Raw genomic sequence first — 19,510 nt, forward strand, 5'->3', positions numbered from 1 at the left:
ACCTTGAATATCAGGGCAGAGGGAGATGGAACATCTCCATGTCTGCTGTGAAGACAAAAGGGTTATGTCATGGGCACAGCCTCTTCCCGTTCAGTAGCTTCAAGTCCCTCTGCCAAGGTCACTTCCTGGCTTAGCATCCCAGGCTTGCTGTAGCCTTGCTTCCTATCTGGGTACATCCTGTTTGCTCTCACTGTGTTCATTTGGCTTTGCTCTGCATATGTTTGCTACAGTGACTTGGGATGAATCATGATTGCTTGGGGAAACCGTGCAGCCTGAGGCTGTGTTTATATGGCTGATTTGTGGGGGGGGGGGAGGGATTTGTAACCCTCTCCCATTTTTCCTCTGAATATTGCCACAACCAACTGATTTTACCCCTGCTGGAGAAAAGACATGACTTCAGCAGGGCTTTTTTTTCCAGCCAGAACTCAGTTTCAATGCCTGTCAGGTGAACACCATTGCCATTATAAGCAAACAAGGGAGGAGTTCATAGTGAGTTCCCGCACCTCTTTTTCTAGAAAAATAGTATTGGACTACAGATATATTTTTTCCCCAAGGAGGTTAGAGCAGCTTGAAGGGTGATTTCCAGGGGTTAAGCTGAACAAGAGAGAAAGGGCTTTGAAACATCATCTGCCTCCTGCCTGCCCTCAACCATTGTCAGCCTCAGCATTGGAGAGAACATTTCACAAAGATTCTTAAAACTGCATAGGATGTGTAGTTTTACCCTCATCTGAGGTATCCAGAACATACTCCGTCTTTCATTGCTTGTTCACTCACACCACAACGCACGATAGGGCGTGATGAAAAATGAAAGGTTTCTATGAGCTAGAAAGCAGCTTACTTCTCCTCCTCTTACTGGTAGTGACTGCGATTGCATCATAGCAGAAAGCAAACAGCTGGCTCCGGGTCACTCCTTGCAATGTGGGCCCTGAGCTGAGGTCCAGTTTGCTCAGCCTCTGAACGTGGCAATGCTTGATTGGATGGTCTGCGTATGTCACACGGTTTATGATGACATCCAACTAAAACAAACATTCTTGTCTGACCAGTTCATTAAGCAGAAAATGGAGAAAGGAGCCTCCTTCTAGTCAAACCAATAGCAGACATGCTAGCTCTGTGTTAGGGAAATGTAAAAACTCCTAGTACATTTTAATCAAGGCAGTTGAAGCGTTATCTTATCAGAATGCAATTTAGGAAGCAATTCTATATATGCTTACCTATGAGTCCTCCTGGACTCAGTAGGGCTAATTCTGCATAGATATACCTAGAATAGTACTATAAATGTCAGAAATGGTTTAAAAGAAAAAAAGCTTCCTCCTCCATCTCCATAGTTGTATGTCTGCAAGGCAAACAAGCAGGAGGATGACAATGGGGCCTTGTGGTTACAGGAGATCCCAACAACTAGCAGCCCCTTACCTTTCTCCATCTATCTCTGGGGTCCAGTGGGCAAGATCCCCTGCAAAGAGCAAGTCCACATCACATAGTCCTCAGGGCTGGGAGTGGTTATTATTGGGGGTCTCAGTAGCCCCCTTTCCAGAAGGATCCATGTGCACTGGCAGAGAAAGGGGTGTGCGGTGGGGGTGGTTTTTCCTGGGTGTCTCTGCTGAGGGGGGTGACAAAATGCTGGGCGGCACTCACCACGGGGCCTACAGCGCGCCTGAGCCACTCGTCTATCCTGGGAGTCACGCGGTGGCTTCGGCGCCCGCAGGCTCTGTGCTGCCCCAAACAGTCTGCCCACTGCCTCCCCCTCAGCTGTAGCGCGGCTGAGTGGGAGGAGGAGGCAGGCTCCTTGGAGGACCCATGGAGTGTCCTGCCCCAGCTTGCCCAGGCACCCAATTGGCTTGTTCTGCCGCTGTCCATGTGCAGGGATTCAGACTGATCATGGACACTGTAGAGCTGTTTGGAGAGCTGGAGCAACCTATGTGTGGGGGGCAGGGGTTTGACTGCCAGCCCTGAGTGTTTTGAACAGTAATCAGCCATTTTATATCTGAAGCAATCATTCTCGGGCGGGTGGGCAGAATAGGATGTAATTTCCATCTAATTTCTACTTTAGAAATTCATGCTTCAGTCCGTCTTTAGCAGTTTGGAGCCTATAGCTGCACTATGTTGGCAAATGTGGAAGATGAGATGGCCATCCTAAGAATATTGGAATCGTGCAAGTGTGAAAGGATCTGCTTCAGCAAGCCATTCTGATTTGATAAGGAAAGGAAAGGAAAGGAAAGGAAAGGAAAGGAAAGGAAAGGAAAGGAAAGGAAAGGAAAGGAAAGGAAAGGAAAGGAAAGGAAAGGAGAATGTGACAATCAACTGAGGCACTTCAGTATGACTCAGCGCACACGGACTGAATAGAATGGTGTGGGAGGAGGGAAAACTGAAGGGATAATTTGGCCCATTTGTCAAGCTCTTAGATGGCTGAGCCTCTTGGTTACAATAATTTACATATAAAGGTACATAGTACTCCATTGGATGTGCCTAAACTGATTGTTCTGTTTACCTTTCTTTTCTCCTTAGCTTTATCCAGTTATAGTGCTTTGCATGTCTCTTCATCCTCAGGTTCTGAGTATATTTTAGGATGACAACAGCACTTCTTTTGGGGGGTGCCTAAAGATGCTGTCAAGCCTACCTGCATACAGGTATAAATGCACATACAGTTTTGATCAGAACTGACACTTGAATGTGTGGACATGGACCCAGGCCCAGGAGGCACAATTTTAATTAAAGTATGGCCACTGGGTGCAATACAGTCATACTGGATGTGTCCCATGAACAGAGCCTCGTTATCAGAAATTCCTTTTCACAGCCACATATTAATTTACTTCTGCAACATACCTTTTTCTTTCAGTTTCCTATTAGGTAGAAACATCTGGTACTCATTTTCCATTCTTCATCCTTCTGCTTGGTATGTGTAAAATTAGCCATACTATTCTAGGGAGGGATACTCTGGTGATAAAACTTAAAAGGTCTCCATCTGCTATCAACACTTGTTGGAGCAATTTACTATTATGCATCCCGGCAACTTCTTGACCGCAGTGAAAATTGCATTTTTGCAACTCATACTAATCCTTTCATTTGTACACTTCCACTTACCTTTTGATTTTGATTTTTTAAAAAAGAAAAGAAAGAAATTAATAACATTAAATAGTGGGCATTTATCAGGGTCTCTCATGGGCTATTTAGACAAATCCATTATCAAATCTGGATAGTCAGCATGGACTATTTTGAGTTATGTTATGTCATAAAAATATTAATATCTATATATATACTGTATCTACTCTGTGGTTAAGTTTAAATGCTTCCTATGTTCCCTGAGCATTTTGTAATTTCCGCAGACACGGTGCCCTTTACGTTTAACCTCCATTTGTAATTAATAGTCTGCTTTAAGTAAATGGGAGATCCATTTACTCAAGGTTAAGCAAATACGGATAGCAGTTATGCAATATTAATAATCCAATCAGATACTCATTCTCAGTGGGAGGAATAGAGTTCAAGGTTTAACAAACTGCAAACTAGTTTGTAGCAAAGAAAGGCAGCAGGGGAGGGTGCGTTTTTTAAAAAATAGTACTCTTAGCTTAAAAAAATATGTTTACGTGACATGACTTCAAGCCTGCAACCTGGGGGGGGGGCATCCTCTGCTACTTCAATAGACACAACCTTAAAAGAGCGTGGCCCAGAATTCTCTCCAGAGATATTTCTCTTGAACTTGGCTTCATATTCTACTCCCTTGAAACAGAAAGATCCATGAATACCGTAGTTACTTTGCATTTTATACTTGGTTATGATTGCTAAAGAACAAAACTGCATGCAATTCTGATGCAAACCAGCAGTCTTCTATCTCATCTTGCTAAATAGCAAGGAGACTCTTTTGCAACACATTAGGTGCAGAGAGGCAGTAATGAGGCTACTGATGTCTGGGCATCAGTGTAAACCATTTCACAAATACTAATGAAGCTGTTCAGTAGAATGAAGCAATTGCTGAATAAATCAGCTCTATCAATAAATTACTTTGCTCAGTTCCTTGCCTCTATTAGCAGAAGAGAGATCTGGTTTATCAGTGCATCGGTGCTGTGCTCCCTCTAGTGTTATCAATGGAAATAAACTTTAATTTTTGATTTGCTTTCTGGAAATACAGTGGTGCCTCGCAAGATGAAATTAATCCATTCCGCGAGTCTCTTCGTCTTGCGGTTTTTTCGTCTTGCGAAGCACGGCTATTAGCGGCTTAGCGGCTTAGCGGCTATTAACGGCTTAGCGGCTTTAAGAAAAAGGAAACAAACTCGCAAGAACTCGCAAGACGTTTCATCTTGCGAAGCAAGCCCATAGGGAAATTCGTCTTGCAGAACGACTCAAAAAATGGAAAACTCTTTCGTCTTGCACGTTTTTCGTCTTGCGAGGCATTCGTCTTGCGAGGTACCACTGTAGGTGGATTTTTCAGAGAGTGAAGAAAAGAAAAGCACTTTGGACCCATTAAAAACAATTTTTTCAAGATAAGTAACAAATGTTAAACTCATTAGATCTCATTCTCCAAGGTAACTTTGAGGACTACGATCCTACCAAGTACCTTCGTCAAATTTCTACCCAATTACAACATTTAATTATATTATTAACAAGTTTTATGAGAGTCCCACCAAAGATGAAAATGTGAAGCAATCTGTCAACCTCTGCTTGAGCAATACTGTCTACCTTGTACTGAGTTTGTACTGAGGCATGCAGGGGTAATGTGCCACCGACAGATAACATTTTATTGTGCTTCCTTTATTTTTTTATACTAATTGATAGATAAAGTTATGGAAGAGGTTCAAGTACTGTGCCAATAATTTTCTGACAAAGATTGCTCTCCCATTCTCCCACCCCCATACACTGGGTAGCATGGCATCCAAAAGTGGCATTTAGAGGATATTATAAATAGATGCTGTTTCTTCAGCTAAATGTCTGATATCATCTATTTATAATATCCTTTAAATGAGAGACATCTCTATGACCATGCTGGCTAATTTTCAGCAGCTACAAATTCTGTGTTCACAGATAAGTCTGCCAGCATGTGCAGCACGGTTCATATAATACCATTGTATGTTATTTAAAGAGGGAGAGGGAAGTCAAAAATCCCATTGATTGCTCAAAAGTCCCCTCTTTTATATAAACCCTCTGCATCCTGCTACTTTGGAAAATTAACCGACTCAATTATTTTTAAATTCCAGGAATTCTCCACTTTTATCTAGCCTGCCATACATTATCTGTGTTGAATCCTGTTGCTCACTTTAAAAAATGCTATGAGTATAGCAACAGAGGCATGTGAATTGCCTCTTGATGTGTATAAAATGTAATCCCCACCCCTTTCCTCATTTTATATAAGCTATTAACTGCTAGTCTTCTGTAGCTAAATTTTCCTTTTCAAATAATATATGCCCAATGGAGAAGCTTAGGAAATTAAGTGGATTTCATGACAGAGGTATGTAACAGTAGCTATTACAATGCTATGCATCCTTGTCTGTGTGGTATTCTTTTGGGGAGGTGATGATTTAGATTTTCTGCAGATACAAATGCTTTTCTTATGAAAAGAGGTATGAGTTTATGCATCTTTTGAGCATATTTTATCAGTAGATAATGGCTGCAATCCTAGGCACACTTACCATTTCGCAGTAACGTCTAGTAAGATTCTGTGCTGTACTTGGTCTGAGATTGAGATTGAGATTGAGATGTAGATCTAGAAGTAAACAGTAAAGCAATGCACTATGCGTTAAAATAGGGAAAATGTCTGTTAGTGCTACTTCTTGTAAAATTCTGAGTAATAAATGCTAATGTTTGTCATTACTGCTTTAACCGATACTTTATTTCAAAGCTTAGAATCATATTCTAGATATGTAAACCTCTGTAACAAATGAATTAAATCTGGCAATGCTACATTATGGCTTTCCCCTGCCATTGGGATCCACCTTGAAGCATCATTTTCCTTTGGTTTTGTAGGGAACCTATGTGCCAATAATTTTTCTTCTTGTCAAATGTTAAGGATTGTTGGAAAAAGCCAGGCTCTACTTAACCAGAAAACCACTGCCGTCTCTCGAAGAAAGGAAGAAGTATGATTATGAATTTGCAACTTCCACTTCATTCCATGGAGTGCACAATATTGTTCGTACAAGGAGCAAGAGCCGTAAGGCACTGTGGATGACAGTAGTCGTGGGCTCCATTTGTTTGGTTGCCTGGCAAATCGGCAGTCGTTTCGCCAATTATTTCAGCTGGCCCACAACAACATCGGTGGTAGTTCAGTATGTGGAAAACATAGAGTTTCCTGCTGTAACTTTTTGTAATCTGAACAGGTAAGGCACCGTTTACTTCCTGTAGGAATGGGCAAATGTGTTAATTTTGGTTTCTCTCAGTTTCTCATTCTTCCCATCTTCAGTCCAATTTTCCACATCAGTTTGTGAAGATTTTTTTTTTTAAGTTCCACTGAAAAATTCATGAAAAATTATTCCTCCATACACCTTTTAATATACAATTTTATATGCATTTCTGTATGTTATTTTCACCGATACACTTTAATATATACATTTTTGTGCACTTTCGTTGGCTGGAGAATTGCACTGCAAAATTCAGAAAAGTGTGAATTTGGAAGACTCTATGTGTGTTGGTTCACATGTTGTGTTGGAAGGTGCAAATTAAATAAGCCCACCTTAAATGCAAATTAAATTGAATTTCCCCATAATTCCTAACCTTCTGCTAGATTTTCTATTAAGGTATATATAATATACATAGGTCTTCCATAAAATGCAATGCTATGACCACATACCTGCCTTGGGCTCCTTACTCTGTTTCTTTTAAAAGTTTTAAGAGTTGCTTTGGAATTATCCCTTGGAATTCAGGCTTAACCCTGCTTTTATGGTTTATGCTCACAGGTTCCAAACCCAAGCAGTAGCTAACCTGAGCGCCATTTTCTTCCTGTGGAGCATAGTGTCGGGAGTGCTACATTTGTTCGATACTAGGGAAACGTTTGGCCAAGAGATAAAAGACTTCCTTCAGGGGAATCAAAATTTCAGCATCAAAGAATTCACAAGGAATAATGGGTTCTATCTCAACAACAGTACATTGTTGGATTGTGAATATTTTGGGGAGCCGTGTTATCCAGAGGTAATATTTTTGTTTCTATTATCAGAGGTAACGTAGACATTGTGAGGGCATGTGAGTATGGAAACTCACAATCTAGTGATCACAATCTAGATCTGGAATGTATCACTTTCATATGGAGAGGAGACTGCATGTATGTACAAAGTACTAGATTGAATACGTTTTGTTGGGAACTATTATGATGATACGAATTTTATTTCCTCAGTGGACATCCACCAATCGTGAGCCTCAAGGACTGGAAAATAGGTCTGTAATTGCTTGTCTAAGGCTTGATAAAACTTAATGTGACAAAAATCAAAAGGATGCTTCAGAAAGTCTACACCTATGAATTTCATCCCATGTTTTAAAATTCTGAATGACTTGATCTGGTTTTAAAGTGGGAATAAGGCACTCAGAATTCTTCATTGTTTTGTTTCTTTGGGAGGAATTCTTCATACACTTTTCCAAATGTTCTGTCAGTGCTGAGACATGTCATACAACCCTTCACATGTAGGTTGTAATATTCTCGAGTATGCATGGTTGACAAAGGTAATGTTTGAGATAGTGAATTGTTGTATTGGTTGTGTGAAACAGCTGGTGAGTGAGAGTGTGTGGATGGTCGTATATATGTTGCGTACTTTGAAATTCTATATTATTCTGCACTGTAATGTCCTCTGGTTTTATGTAAAACAAAAACCAAAAAAGTGGATACTGTTTGTGTATTTTGTTATGTGAATCATTTGCTGGGCATTGTACTTATTATTCATGTAAATCTCTTTCAGATCTTTTCAATAGTAAGTGGAATAAATAAATGGAATAAATAAATAAATAAATAAACTGTTGACAGACACTGCTCTGAGGCATTTTGTTGCTTTGGGCAAAATCATAAATAGTTCCTAGGACACAAATCAAAATGTTTGTTACCTGGTATAGACTTCCTTCCCCCATCTGGCAATAAAAAATACAGTGATAATAAATAAATAACAGTTTGATGTTCCTTCATGACACCCCAGATCAGCTGCCTGGGACATCCTCCTCATTCTGCCTTACCTATTGGTAAGGCCAGTTTTTACCTCAGGTACAACCCTAGGAACTATGAGGAAGTGCAGCCGAGAGGTTAAATGGGTTGCATTCCACATTTTCATCCAAAATAAATCCAATTCTATAGCTACAGTTCTCTGCGAACATACTTAATATTAGGTGAGCTAATTCAATTTCTTATTTTCTTTTACTTTCTTCATGGAAGAACTTTGAGCATGTCTTCACTGAATATGGAAACTGCTTCACCTTTAATCACATTAACATTCCAGCAAAAAGAAGAGTGAGTGCCTCTGGAAGGGGACTGAGTTTGCTTTTCGATGTCAAACAGGTAGAGATATTCAAAATGTTTCTACAATGCGAGCGCAAAACCTTGATGATAAAGGACAGGGCATGTGGGTCACTATAATGGTACAAGTTCTTTAAAAACAAAGCAAAATAATAATAATAATACATAAATGATTGAAGTTTCCCACAAAGTCAAATTTCATAAGTAAAAATTATGAAAGCCCTAGAATATAATCTGCATCCTGAAACTTAATTTGCATTGACAGATTTTGAATTGGTGTGAAATCTGATGTAGAGTCAGATGATAAGTGATACATAGTGGATTACAAAACGAAAATGCTGCATGTATACTATTGTTTTTCTCTTAATGTTAATTATGGTAGTAGATAATTTTTTGCCAAGGCAATTCACAGTTCAGTGTGACAGTGATCTGAAAATTATCCTCTGTAATTTTACTGTAACCCTTCAATGCCTTGTGTCCTAGGCAGAGTTCACCGACGACCCTGCTCTTGGTTTTGTTGATGTTGGCATCACATTTGCTATCCACTCACCTAAAGCGCCTCCCCGATTTGATGGTTTAGGTATATCAACCCCAGTAGGAATGCATGCTCATGCTGCAATCCAACAGGTGAAGGTAAGCATTAGAGTAAGATACAGAGAAATGGAAGTACAGTGGTACCTTGGGTTAAGTACTTAATTCGTTCCAGAGGTCCGTTCTTAACCTGAAACTGTTCTTAACCTGAAGCACCACTTTAGCTAATGGGGCCTCCTGCTGCCACTGCGCCACCGCTGTGCGATTTCTGTTCTCATTCTGAAGCAAAGTTCTTAACCCGAGGTACTATTTCTGGGTTAGCGGAGTCTGTAACCTGAAGCGTATGTAACCTGAAGCGTATGTAACCCGAGGTACTACTGTATGGCTAGCCACTTTAAAGTCCAATAAACTGCATATGCAATCATCATTATTGATAATAACAATATTTAACAATATTAAAATACAATATTAAAAATCAATTAAAGCAATTAACCCCTAATAATTGACAACTTTAAAATATAAGCAAGCCTTAAAATGACAAGGCACACAGGAAGGATAAAAAAGCAGAGTAAAAATTTAATTTGATATAGTACTCCAGCTCAGTTCTAAGTTCAAACTCCAATGTATACCTAGAGCTTCCTACCCAGAAAATCTTACCCATTCAGTTGCACACTGAGCATCCATCTTGAATCAGGAGAAATTGAAGCTAGCTGGGGCCTGTCAGTCTGTCCTCTGGGGGCAGCCCTGCAGAAGAACAATCAAGTTTACTACCAAGTTTTTTAATTTAATTCAGTTTGGTCTGGTCCAGCAACAACAACAACAAATCTTTTGCAGCAATCTGTGTATGTGTGGAGGTGGGAATGGAGGTGTTTTTTGTTCAATTAAAACTTGACAGTAGCAATGTATATAACATATGTCGTGCCATTTCTTTCATTCAAGACAATTATTCAAGAATACCCTTGGGGAGAATGCAAGCCAAACATCAAACTTCAGCACCACAAGCTCTATAGCACCTTCGGATGCCTACAAGAATGCAAGGCACGCCATATTCAAAACCAGTGTGGATGCTTACCGTTCATGCTCCCAGGTATAACTGGGCAGGTATAAGTTGCTTTATTTGTTTGCAGTGTTCAAAGAAATCCAACAAGAGTGTGCGGATAACAGCTTGGGGGGATGCCTCTAAGCCACTGTTTTTTTTCTTTAAAAATGTTTAGGGGTACTCTCATTTTGACTCAAGAAAATCACCATTTTATAGTTTAATCGGGGAAAATAAATACAGTAAATGGACAAAAGTACAAAGATTCCCAAAATGTTTAGGGGTATGCATCCCCCCAGAAAAAAAGCACTGCCTTTAGCCAATTTTGAGCTATCTGCTCACTAGTAAAACCTATGCACAAGCAGGGAGGGCGAAAAAAAGCAAAGGTCTGAAGTGACTCATGGCAGCTCCTCATCCAATTTGGAACCCTTATTGTGCAGGGTTCCTAACAGTACAAGGAGAAAGAACTCCCCGGTTCACCCTTTCACCCTCCCTGACTTGTAGGGCAATGGGAGGTGGGGCTTAGTGCTCCCATCCCTGCTCCCCTTGCACAGCATACAAGCATATAACATTGCTGTAGAGTCTTTATGGATTACTTTCTGTGCAGGCAGAGCATCCCAAACTTTTTCCTGCTGCCTCTGAGCCTCTGCAGAGCGGTGCAGGTACTGCCACATCCACAGCCTGGCTGCTCATGGCGATGGTAGCAGAAGGCAGAAGGGCAGGCAGATCAGGCCCAATCCCTGTATCAGCTTCAGGTTACTGCAGATCCAGGCCAAGATTAGGACCAATGCCAGCTAGTATCAGCTGGGAGAGCAGCTTGGGATCCAGTGGATCCAGAGCCAGCTCAGTTTCATCCCTGCAGTTGGAATGGCCCATTTAGAGGCTTTCTGGCAGGCTCTGCTAGCAGGAATACCACCAACATGCCTTTCACCCACCCAAATGTTCAAATGGTGCATGTTCTGCACTGGCAGAGTGACAAAAATATCACTCCATCAGTGGTGGCCAGAGGAAGGACAGCTGAACCAGCAGAAGCAATCAGTGCTGCTCGGCATAAGGAGGAGGGATTGAAATGTAGTCTCAGACAGCTTAGTTTCAAAGATAAGTCCTTAATTGCTTAAGGAATCACCTCGTGCATAAATGACAGCTGAATAATGAAACCATTAGGATAGAAACAGGCCACCTGCAGCCTAAGGGTCTAATATAGCTCTCATGTACCCCTCACCTTATTTTCAAAAGCTCTCAGCAAGAATGATCTGTCTCTGCCCAAGCAGTCCTCCTGTGGAACAGAGAGAAAAGGAGTTGGCAGTAGGTGAATCAAGGAGCTAGCCTGCCCACCAGAGGTTCAGCTCTGCGTATCCAGTCCCTAACATACTACCATCAGATGATGTCATGATGATGATATGATGATGAATTGCATTTCTTACCTGCCCAAAGGTGTCCGGGGTGAGATACAGCCATATAAAAACACAACATTAAAATTGTTAAGTGGATGGGTACTAAAGATATATTTCTCAGGTGTCAAAAGCCAGGGTAAAATTAATGCAGCCCCAAATAGCAAAAAGATTGCCCATCCTCGGCTCAGGTGCTATGAGTGTTTCTACATGAGCTTCAGGTTGATACATACAGGCATCGAATTGTTTGCTTTACTTGCTGGGGTCACTTGCTTATTGGTTATTATTGGCTTACCAAACAGATGGATTCAAATGTGTGTTTTGATACCCTTGTCTTTGTGTTTTTCTCTCCTTCCCCACTCCCTCTTCTTCACACCTGTTGAAAAGGAAATGGCACAGAATGTGACTTGGACAAATTTTACAATTGTGTTTCTCCTGAACTGTGTAAGTAAAGCCAAAGCCAAATACTAGAGCCAGTTTCATACGTCTGCAACTGGCAACCAGCTGGACCAGTGGGGGTGGGGGCATGTCTCACATTTTTACCAACCTGTGGAATCCCAGTCACACAAAAGCATCATTTGCACCAGGACAGTCAGGCTTAGGGGGAAATCCCATAGCCTGGGATATTCTGCTGATTGGGAACAGTTTATTAGGGATAGGAGAGGACTTGATTTTTCTCAGAATACTTTAAATGATCCTAGCTGAAAGTTGTGTTTAGACAAACCATAAATAACATTCTAAATGTACTCTTCCAATCATCTGTACAGTTTTGGTTTGATTTCATAAGTTCCAAATGCTGAAGAAATTCAGTGTAAAATACAGGCACCTATTTTTAGTGGGAAATCACACACTACCATCTTTCTACCACTTAGAATGTAAGGCTGCTGACGTAGATTCAACTTACCACCAAATCCTGTAATATAATATTTATTATGCTTTATTAACTCATTTGCTTGTTTAACTCTATTTTTTGTTGACTTCACTATGGCTGCTTGCAGATGGTGGTGAACATGAAAGTCGCCTAGAGTGGGCATTTATGTTTGAAATTGGTTCCCATTTTAGATAAAATTGAGCTCGCAGGATTGTGTACAGCAGGAACACATAATTCCACTTGCCCTGTGCCTTGTGAGGAAACAGATTATCCAACCACCATTTCCTATTCAACTTTTGAAAGTGAAAAGGCTTTGAAATTTCTTTCTACAAAGCTGAAGAAACGTCCAGAATATATCAGGTACTTTTCTTCTTCATTGTCATGCTGTCAAGAAATGTGTTTTACACAAGAGCAACCTTTATTAACCAAACTGAAGACATATTCAAGAGATGTTGGACCCAAAGAATTACTATAATTCAATGGCTTCTATTTTCTTATTTATTTCATATATCTAAATACTGCTTAATACTAAAGCAGCAGTTTGAAAGCACGTCAAGTGCAAGTAGATAAATAGGTACCGCTCCAGCAGAAAGGTAAACGGCATTTCCGTGCGCTGCTCTGGTTCCCCAGAAACGGCTTAGTCATGCTGCCCACATGACCCGCAAAAACTGTCTGCAGACAAATGTCGGTTCCCTCGGCCAGTTAAGTGAGATGAGCGCTGCAACCCGAGTCATCCGCGACTGGACCTAATGGTCAGGGGTCCCTTTACCTTTAAACAATAAACTGGGAGAACTACAAGGTATGCAAGTCCCACTATCTGCCTTTTCGCTATATGAAAATTCACTTATCCAAACATAAATAATTATACCCAAACCTTGCTATACACACCACAGATTCAGATATCTGAACAGCCAGAGTTTGCCTACTTTCTTTCTTCCTTGCTTGTTTATGCTTTGCTGGTTGGTGACAAGGAGGGAGCAAGCAAGATCAGACAAATCAGCTGGCAGGACAATTGTTTTTTCTTTGCCTTTCTTTTGCTGGTTGCCTGCAGCCATTACAGAAAGAACCCATTGAAAAAGCAGGGGAGAGATCAGAAAAAATCCAGATTAGAAATGCTCCCATAGGAATCTTTGGAAATTGTGGACTCGTTATGTGAATGCTTGCCTAACGAATGATTTCCAGGCAACACATTGTGTTTGGTAAGCAGGACCTGTGTGTACAATATAATACAAAACTATAATATAGTACAATATTAAACAATAAAATCTCCCAAAAGTAAAACATATAGCAGCACTTTTTGAAAACGTTTTGAGTCAGGGATCTCTGATCACTTCACCCAATATCCCCCCCCCCCAAGCAAAAATATATAACTTCTGCAAGGGTAGTTATGTTGCCCTGCAACAGCAAAAACACAGAGGCACCTTTGAAAAAACCTAATAGATTTATGGTAACATAAGCTTATAAATCACAGGCTCTTTAAAAATGTTTATAATCCAATATAAATTTTAAAGTTCACTCTTCTATAGATGAGGGCTCTTTAGTTTATCTTCATTATCACTGGAAAGGTCTCTGATTTTATCAACACTAAAAGCAGTTTTATTAATGATTATGTTATATTAATCTTGTGAAGATCAAACTACAGAAGATCTGTGCTTAGATCTCACATTTCCCCCTACTGTTAATTTAATGGAGCTGGAGGAGGCTATGGATTGGGGGAAAGTTCTTAACTCTGTTTCTCCTGTGACATTTTCTAATCTACTATTAGCTCTACTTGGCAGCAGGTGGGACTAGAGGAATGGCCCCCCCATTGCCACTGCTCTGATCAAAATTGCACAAAACAAATGAAATGCCTTGAATTCTAGGTTAATTTTTTCCTTAAACTTTTTGATTTTTGTTATTTAGTTTAACTCTATAGCCGATTACTTCTCCTTTCAGGGATTTTCACGGCATTTCATTCATTTTGTGTAATTTCTTGGTTCTGTGACTGTCATTTTTTTCACTGATCAAAATTGCAGCTGCTTTTAATGAAAGTGAGAAATGCTATGGATCTTCCCCACCATATGCGATGGTGTCTTCATAACAACATTTTTATTTTACTCCTTCTGACATTTGATTACTGTTCACAAATGGGGTACTATCTAGCAATTAGTCACTGAAGCATGACAAATTACAGGGAAATGTTTCTGTTCCCAAGTGATTAACCAGTCAGGATCAAACAAACATATTAATGAGTTTAACATCATAAATTAACTAATAGTCATCCATTGATTTTTCAGAAACTTTAAAAGGTAGTTTCAACTATTTACAGCCCTATTCCAAATATGTATTGTGGCATTGCCTCAGCTACCTCAGGAAGCCCAAACTGTGGGATCCATTAGCAGGGTCATTATGGTAATTATAACGCAACAGGTTTAAAATGGAGGTGGTCCTTGAAGAAAGGAGTGCTCACGTGAGTTGAGCCTTCATTTTTAGAGCTAGGATTGCCTAACATTGATTTATTAAACAAAATTTAATGGTCCAACTAAATGTTCATAAAAAAAGAAAACTATTAGCTCAGAATTTAAGTAATAGCTAGGCCAAGGTGAAGCACTCAAAGCTGGTCATCAGCAATCATTTGAACTGAGTACCGGTAAGTAAATACTATTTCAATGGTGTCATTTTTCATTGTTATCTAGTGATCCTAGGAATTTTAGTACATTTTGCAGCAACCAGTGAGGGTTGCCATTAAGTGTACACTCAGCCCAGAGTTTCTCCTGACCTTATCTCTTTGGCACATGTACCTAAATGAAACATTCATGTTCCCAGGCATTTATCTGTTTGCCATATCCAAACATTATACTTTTAGATTCATATTTATTTTTAAAAAACCTGTAGATGTGTACTTAAAAAATCCCAAGGACATTATCCAGTCTTCCTGCCTACCTGGATAATCTGTTCCATGCACAAGAGTTGCCTGCTTCCCATTGGAAGTTACTCTTCTTCACATTGGGATACTTCTTATGAGAAGACACAGGGGCTCATAAGAACTGTTTAGGCTGACTTTAAAACATATGAAAACACTCTTGAGTGTGCTGCAGAATCAAATTCTATGTTCTCTCCACCTCCCCACGATTTCAGATTATTGTTACTTTGTTTAAAGCATGAATAGTATTTTCTGCAGATGGTGATGGCTAGATTGATCATCATGATGATAATAAATAGTAATACAATTGCATACTAAAAGTGTGCCTTTATTATCCATAGGCGTAACCTTGTATATATTGACATTAGATATCATGATTTGAATTACAAAATGACCCGGCAGCAGAAGGCATTGAGTGTATCTGAGCTACTTGGTAAGTGACCCAAATGAACTTAAACAAACAAACAAAAAAACCCCCTACATTTCTGTGTGATCACAATAATGAAGTGGTTGTTGACATAATTACTTTATGCTGCATCACACTATCACTGTTTTCGTAATTAGCATTATTTGGATAATAAGATAGAACTATCTTTACCAGCGGATGGTATTTAACAGTGGGCAGTAATTAGTGGGTAGTATTTTTTTTTTACCCAGAATAGAATCAATAAACATTACTAAGTTAGGGTCATTAATTTCAGTGGGTCTACTCTGAGTAAAAAAAACAGTTGACTACCACCCAGTATTTCTATATAATACGTTTCTATTTGTTTGCTAACAAGTCTTGCATTACACTAGGCTACAGCACAATAATATTTATTTAGAAGTAATTTCCACTATGTTCAGTAGGTAAGTGTGTATGGTATTTTAGTTTCACTTTGGGCCCACAGAAACCAGTAGAACTTAAGTTAGTAATAGATTTCAACAGAGTTGCATAACGGAAGTGGTCGTTCTGGTGAGTATTTTTCAATCTGAAGCACAAAATCTATTCAGTTTTGAAATGGATCTTATTCAACATTGTGCAAGTACATTTCTGTTTCAGCAAGGGACTTCCCCTTGCTCTCTGCCCCACCATCCAAATGCTTTCTGGAATGTTCTGGAGCATATTTGGGGGGCATGTTGGGATTACAGGAGGGAGGATAGGAAGGGGAAGTCCCATTGTGATGACATAAGTCCATTTCATTAGAGGGCTTTCACTCAGTGTGTCAGTGATTTCAAGACTGAAGACTAGTATCCCAATCCTGAACACATTTAGATAGAATTAAATCATACTAATGTCGATAGAATACAGAGGCACAGAATTGCTGGACCAATCTCTCTATTTCTTTCATTACAGCTGATGTTGGTGGCCAACTTGGTTTGTTTTGTGGAGCCAGTATGATTACAATCATAGAGGTTGTGGAATATATTTTCACCAACTTCTGTTGGATGTGTGTCTTTCTTCTACTGAAAGCACCAGAAGTGCCCAACTGGAATACTACAGATCAGAATGCACAAACACACAAAAGAAGAATACAAGAATGTTAAGGGCTTGCAGAAAGGGAATGGAAGAAGGTGAAATTTTCTTTTCAGTAAATGGCATTTCCTTCTGAAAATAATGCAAGATAAAACAGTATTCAGTTCACACTTATTTCTCTGATGCAAGTCCAGAAAACAGATATTAGGGAAGGCAAGTATTTATGAATGCAGGGCTTGTTTATCCTGGTAGTCTGCACCGTCACGGAGAACACAGAATTTCCTCGTGTACAATAGAATTCACATTAGTCCACATTTATGTCAGTGGGATGTAGGTGTGCCTAATTCTCATTGGAGTGCACAAAATGACATTCCCCCATCCCAACTTATAATTGGTTCACTCTCTCTAAGTTTTATTGGATAACTTTCATAGGAAACTGAGTGGGGTGAGGTGTCCTAGAATTCTCCTAAGCTTGGAAAGGTCCTCCACCATTGCTATCTCTCTGGGTGGTAGCTTCCTTCCCCACCTACCCTGCTACTTTCCAGCAGTTTCTCAACTGTATCAAGTGTGAGGGGAAGAGCCAAAATGGGCAAAGACAAGACTGATGGAGGTCAAGGATTCAATATGAATTACCTTGGTTCTCATCTCAAATGAAGGCATCTGAGCATGCCTATGTTAATAGGAGTTATTGAAATGGCCATTTTTATTTCTGAAGATGTATTTATCAGGAGAGCAATTGTACAGCTAAAGTGCATGACACAACTTCCGTGTATCCTGCCACTTAAAGGCTAGCGGGTGTTCAAAAGTATGCCTCTACCTCCATCCTTCAGTGAGGAAGTTCCTCTTCATTCAGTAGTCAAGATGGGCATGAGATGTAGTCATGTAGTAAATTCATGATTATTAGATGTACAGCTGAACACATAATAGGCATATGCACATGTGAGCATGATTGATGATGCAAGACTGTACTAATGAACATGATAAAAGTGCAAACTGAAATTATAATTCACTGTTAATTCTGCTTCATTTGGGATAGTCTGCTAATTTTTGCATGCAAAAGTCAAGTTGGACTAGCATAGCAAACTGCAGACCAATAATGCTTGCTGTTGGGTGTGGGTCATGAGTCTACACAGAAGGAAGAATGATTTGGAGCTAAATCACTCTGTCACTGCTAAATGCTATGTGCTCATGCTTCAATAGAGATATAGGACCTCAGGCATCTCCACTTGCTGCCTTTTTCTCCTCCTGCCTTTCCTTAGAAGCCTCATATTGAGTCAGACCTTTTGTCCATATAACTCAGTATTGTCCACACTGGCGGCTGCAGCTTCCTCCAGGGATTCAGGCAGGAGCTGTTCCTAGCTCTACCTGGAGACACCAGGGATTGGACCTGGGTCCTTCTGCATGCAAAGCAGGTGTTCTATTCTGGAAAGAAAGTCCTTCCATATGTTAGAATTGCATTGCAGCATTATACCCAGCTTCGGAATGCTTCAGTTTTCCCATTCCGCCTTGCACTGCAGACAGCAAATCCTTGAAAAGCTTCCTAAAGAGATTTGGTAGATATATGGAAGATAGTGGTGTGGGCACAGGCCTTCCAAGTCAAAGGGTATTGCTTCAAAGCAGGTTTGAGCTCTAGAACCAGACCTCAACAATTTTGGGAAATTAATCTCTGAAGCAAGTGAATAATATAAAGTAGAAACTATAGACATTATAAAAATAGTAATACTTTAATCAAAGTTTTTTTGAAAAGGACATGACTGCAACATTTCACATAATGCAAAAACCCTTTTGTTAGATAGAATTTAAAATATATTGTTATAGACAGCCAACTCACCCACACCCTAACAGGGAAATAAATAGCTGAGGGGGGGTGTTTGCTTTAGATTGGAGAATCCCTAATTGCAATTTATGACCAGCAGATGTCCTACTTAGCTTTCTATTTTTCCAGAATAAAATGAGAGATTTTCAGGTAAAGAATGATCTTTAAAACACACAATATCCATAGCTACTTTTTTGTGCTCACTACTGACACTGCAGTCCAGTGAAACCACATTTATGATGTTCAGTAAGGGGAAGATCAGGTGAGCTGTGAGCCTTCTTAGTCTGATGTCCTGGTGCTCACTGCCAAGGGGCCTGGTCTCCCTCCATATACTTCTTAATTTTAAGTTGCACTTGGGCCAAATAAACGACTTATTCAAATAGAGGACTGTCCTCCGACAGCCCTTCAAATCAAGGCTCAACTCTGTAAAGTAGGACCCAACCCACCCTATGCGCAATGTGGCCCATGTTACTCAGAAATATGTATTTTTGCCATTCTCTGCTTTCACTGAGAGAAAAGTGACGATGTAAATGGTAGCAGAATTGTTATTTTGCAATCACTTTTTCTTCAAAGAAATATCAGTGCATGAGCCAGTGGACTCAATGTGTTTATATGGCCTAAATGTCCTTGTTTGTGTTGACAGATATTGCCAACTCAACCCTGAGGTAACTCTGAAACTTACTAGCTTAAACAAACTGCATTACAGTGGTACCTCGGGTTACATACGCTTCAGGTTACATACGCTTCAGGTTACGGACTCTGCTAACCCAGAAATAGTGCCTCAAGTTAAGAACTTTGCTTCAGGGTGAGAACAGAAATCGTGCTCCAGTGGCGCGGCAGCAGCAGGAGGCCCCATTAGCTAAAGTGGTGCTTCAGGTTAAGAACAGTTTCAGGTTAAGAACGGACTTCCGGAACGAATTAAGTACTTAACCCGAGGTACCACTGTACTAGTATTTTGTTCCACCAATACAATATCAAACTGACAGACAGTGTATGAAGATTCACAGGGGACATACCGTAACTGTATACACAAAGTCCAAACAAAACTGGCCAAGGTGCATAAACTGAACTGAGGATGTCCAATCATGTGTTGCCTC

General features: G+C 40.1%; 1 protein-coding gene across 2 annotated transcripts; it reads left to right on the plus strand.

The window, feature by feature from the left end:
- The first annotated feature begins 454 nt into the window (after nucleotides 1-454).
- On the plus strand, nucleotides 455-18,035 carry ASIC5 (acid sensing ion channel subunit family member 5). Of its 2 annotated transcripts, none has more exons than XM_081208430.1 (10): nucleotides 455-489; nucleotides 5,950-6,299; nucleotides 6,876-7,107; nucleotides 8,330-8,452; nucleotides 8,894-9,043; nucleotides 9,881-10,028; nucleotides 11,756-11,812; nucleotides 12,431-12,599; nucleotides 15,483-15,574; nucleotides 16,478-18,035. In XM_081208430.1, exons 2-10 carry the CDS (start codon nucleotides 6,148-6,150, stop codon nucleotides 16,666-16,668), a joined length of 1,314 nt encoding a protein of 437 aa, XP_081064556.1. In that variant the 5' UTR covers nucleotides 455-489; nucleotides 5,950-6,147; the 3' UTR covers nucleotides 16,669-18,035. The 2 variants fall into 2 exon arrangements, with proteins under 2 accessions (XP_081064556.1, XP_081064555.1); XM_081208429.1 differs by lacking the exon at nucleotides 455-489 and adding an exon at nucleotides 5,361-5,434 and having other exon boundaries at nucleotides 5,993-6,299; nucleotides 16,478-17,545.
- The last annotated feature ends 1,475 nt before the right edge of the window (nucleotides 18,036-19,510 follow it).

This window comes from Podarcis bocagei, assembly GCF_964188305.1.
Source record: "Podarcis bocagei genome assembly, chromosome: 9".
Classification (NCBI taxonomy): Eukaryota; Metazoa; Chordata; class Lepidosauria; order Squamata; family Lacertidae; genus Podarcis; species Podarcis bocagei.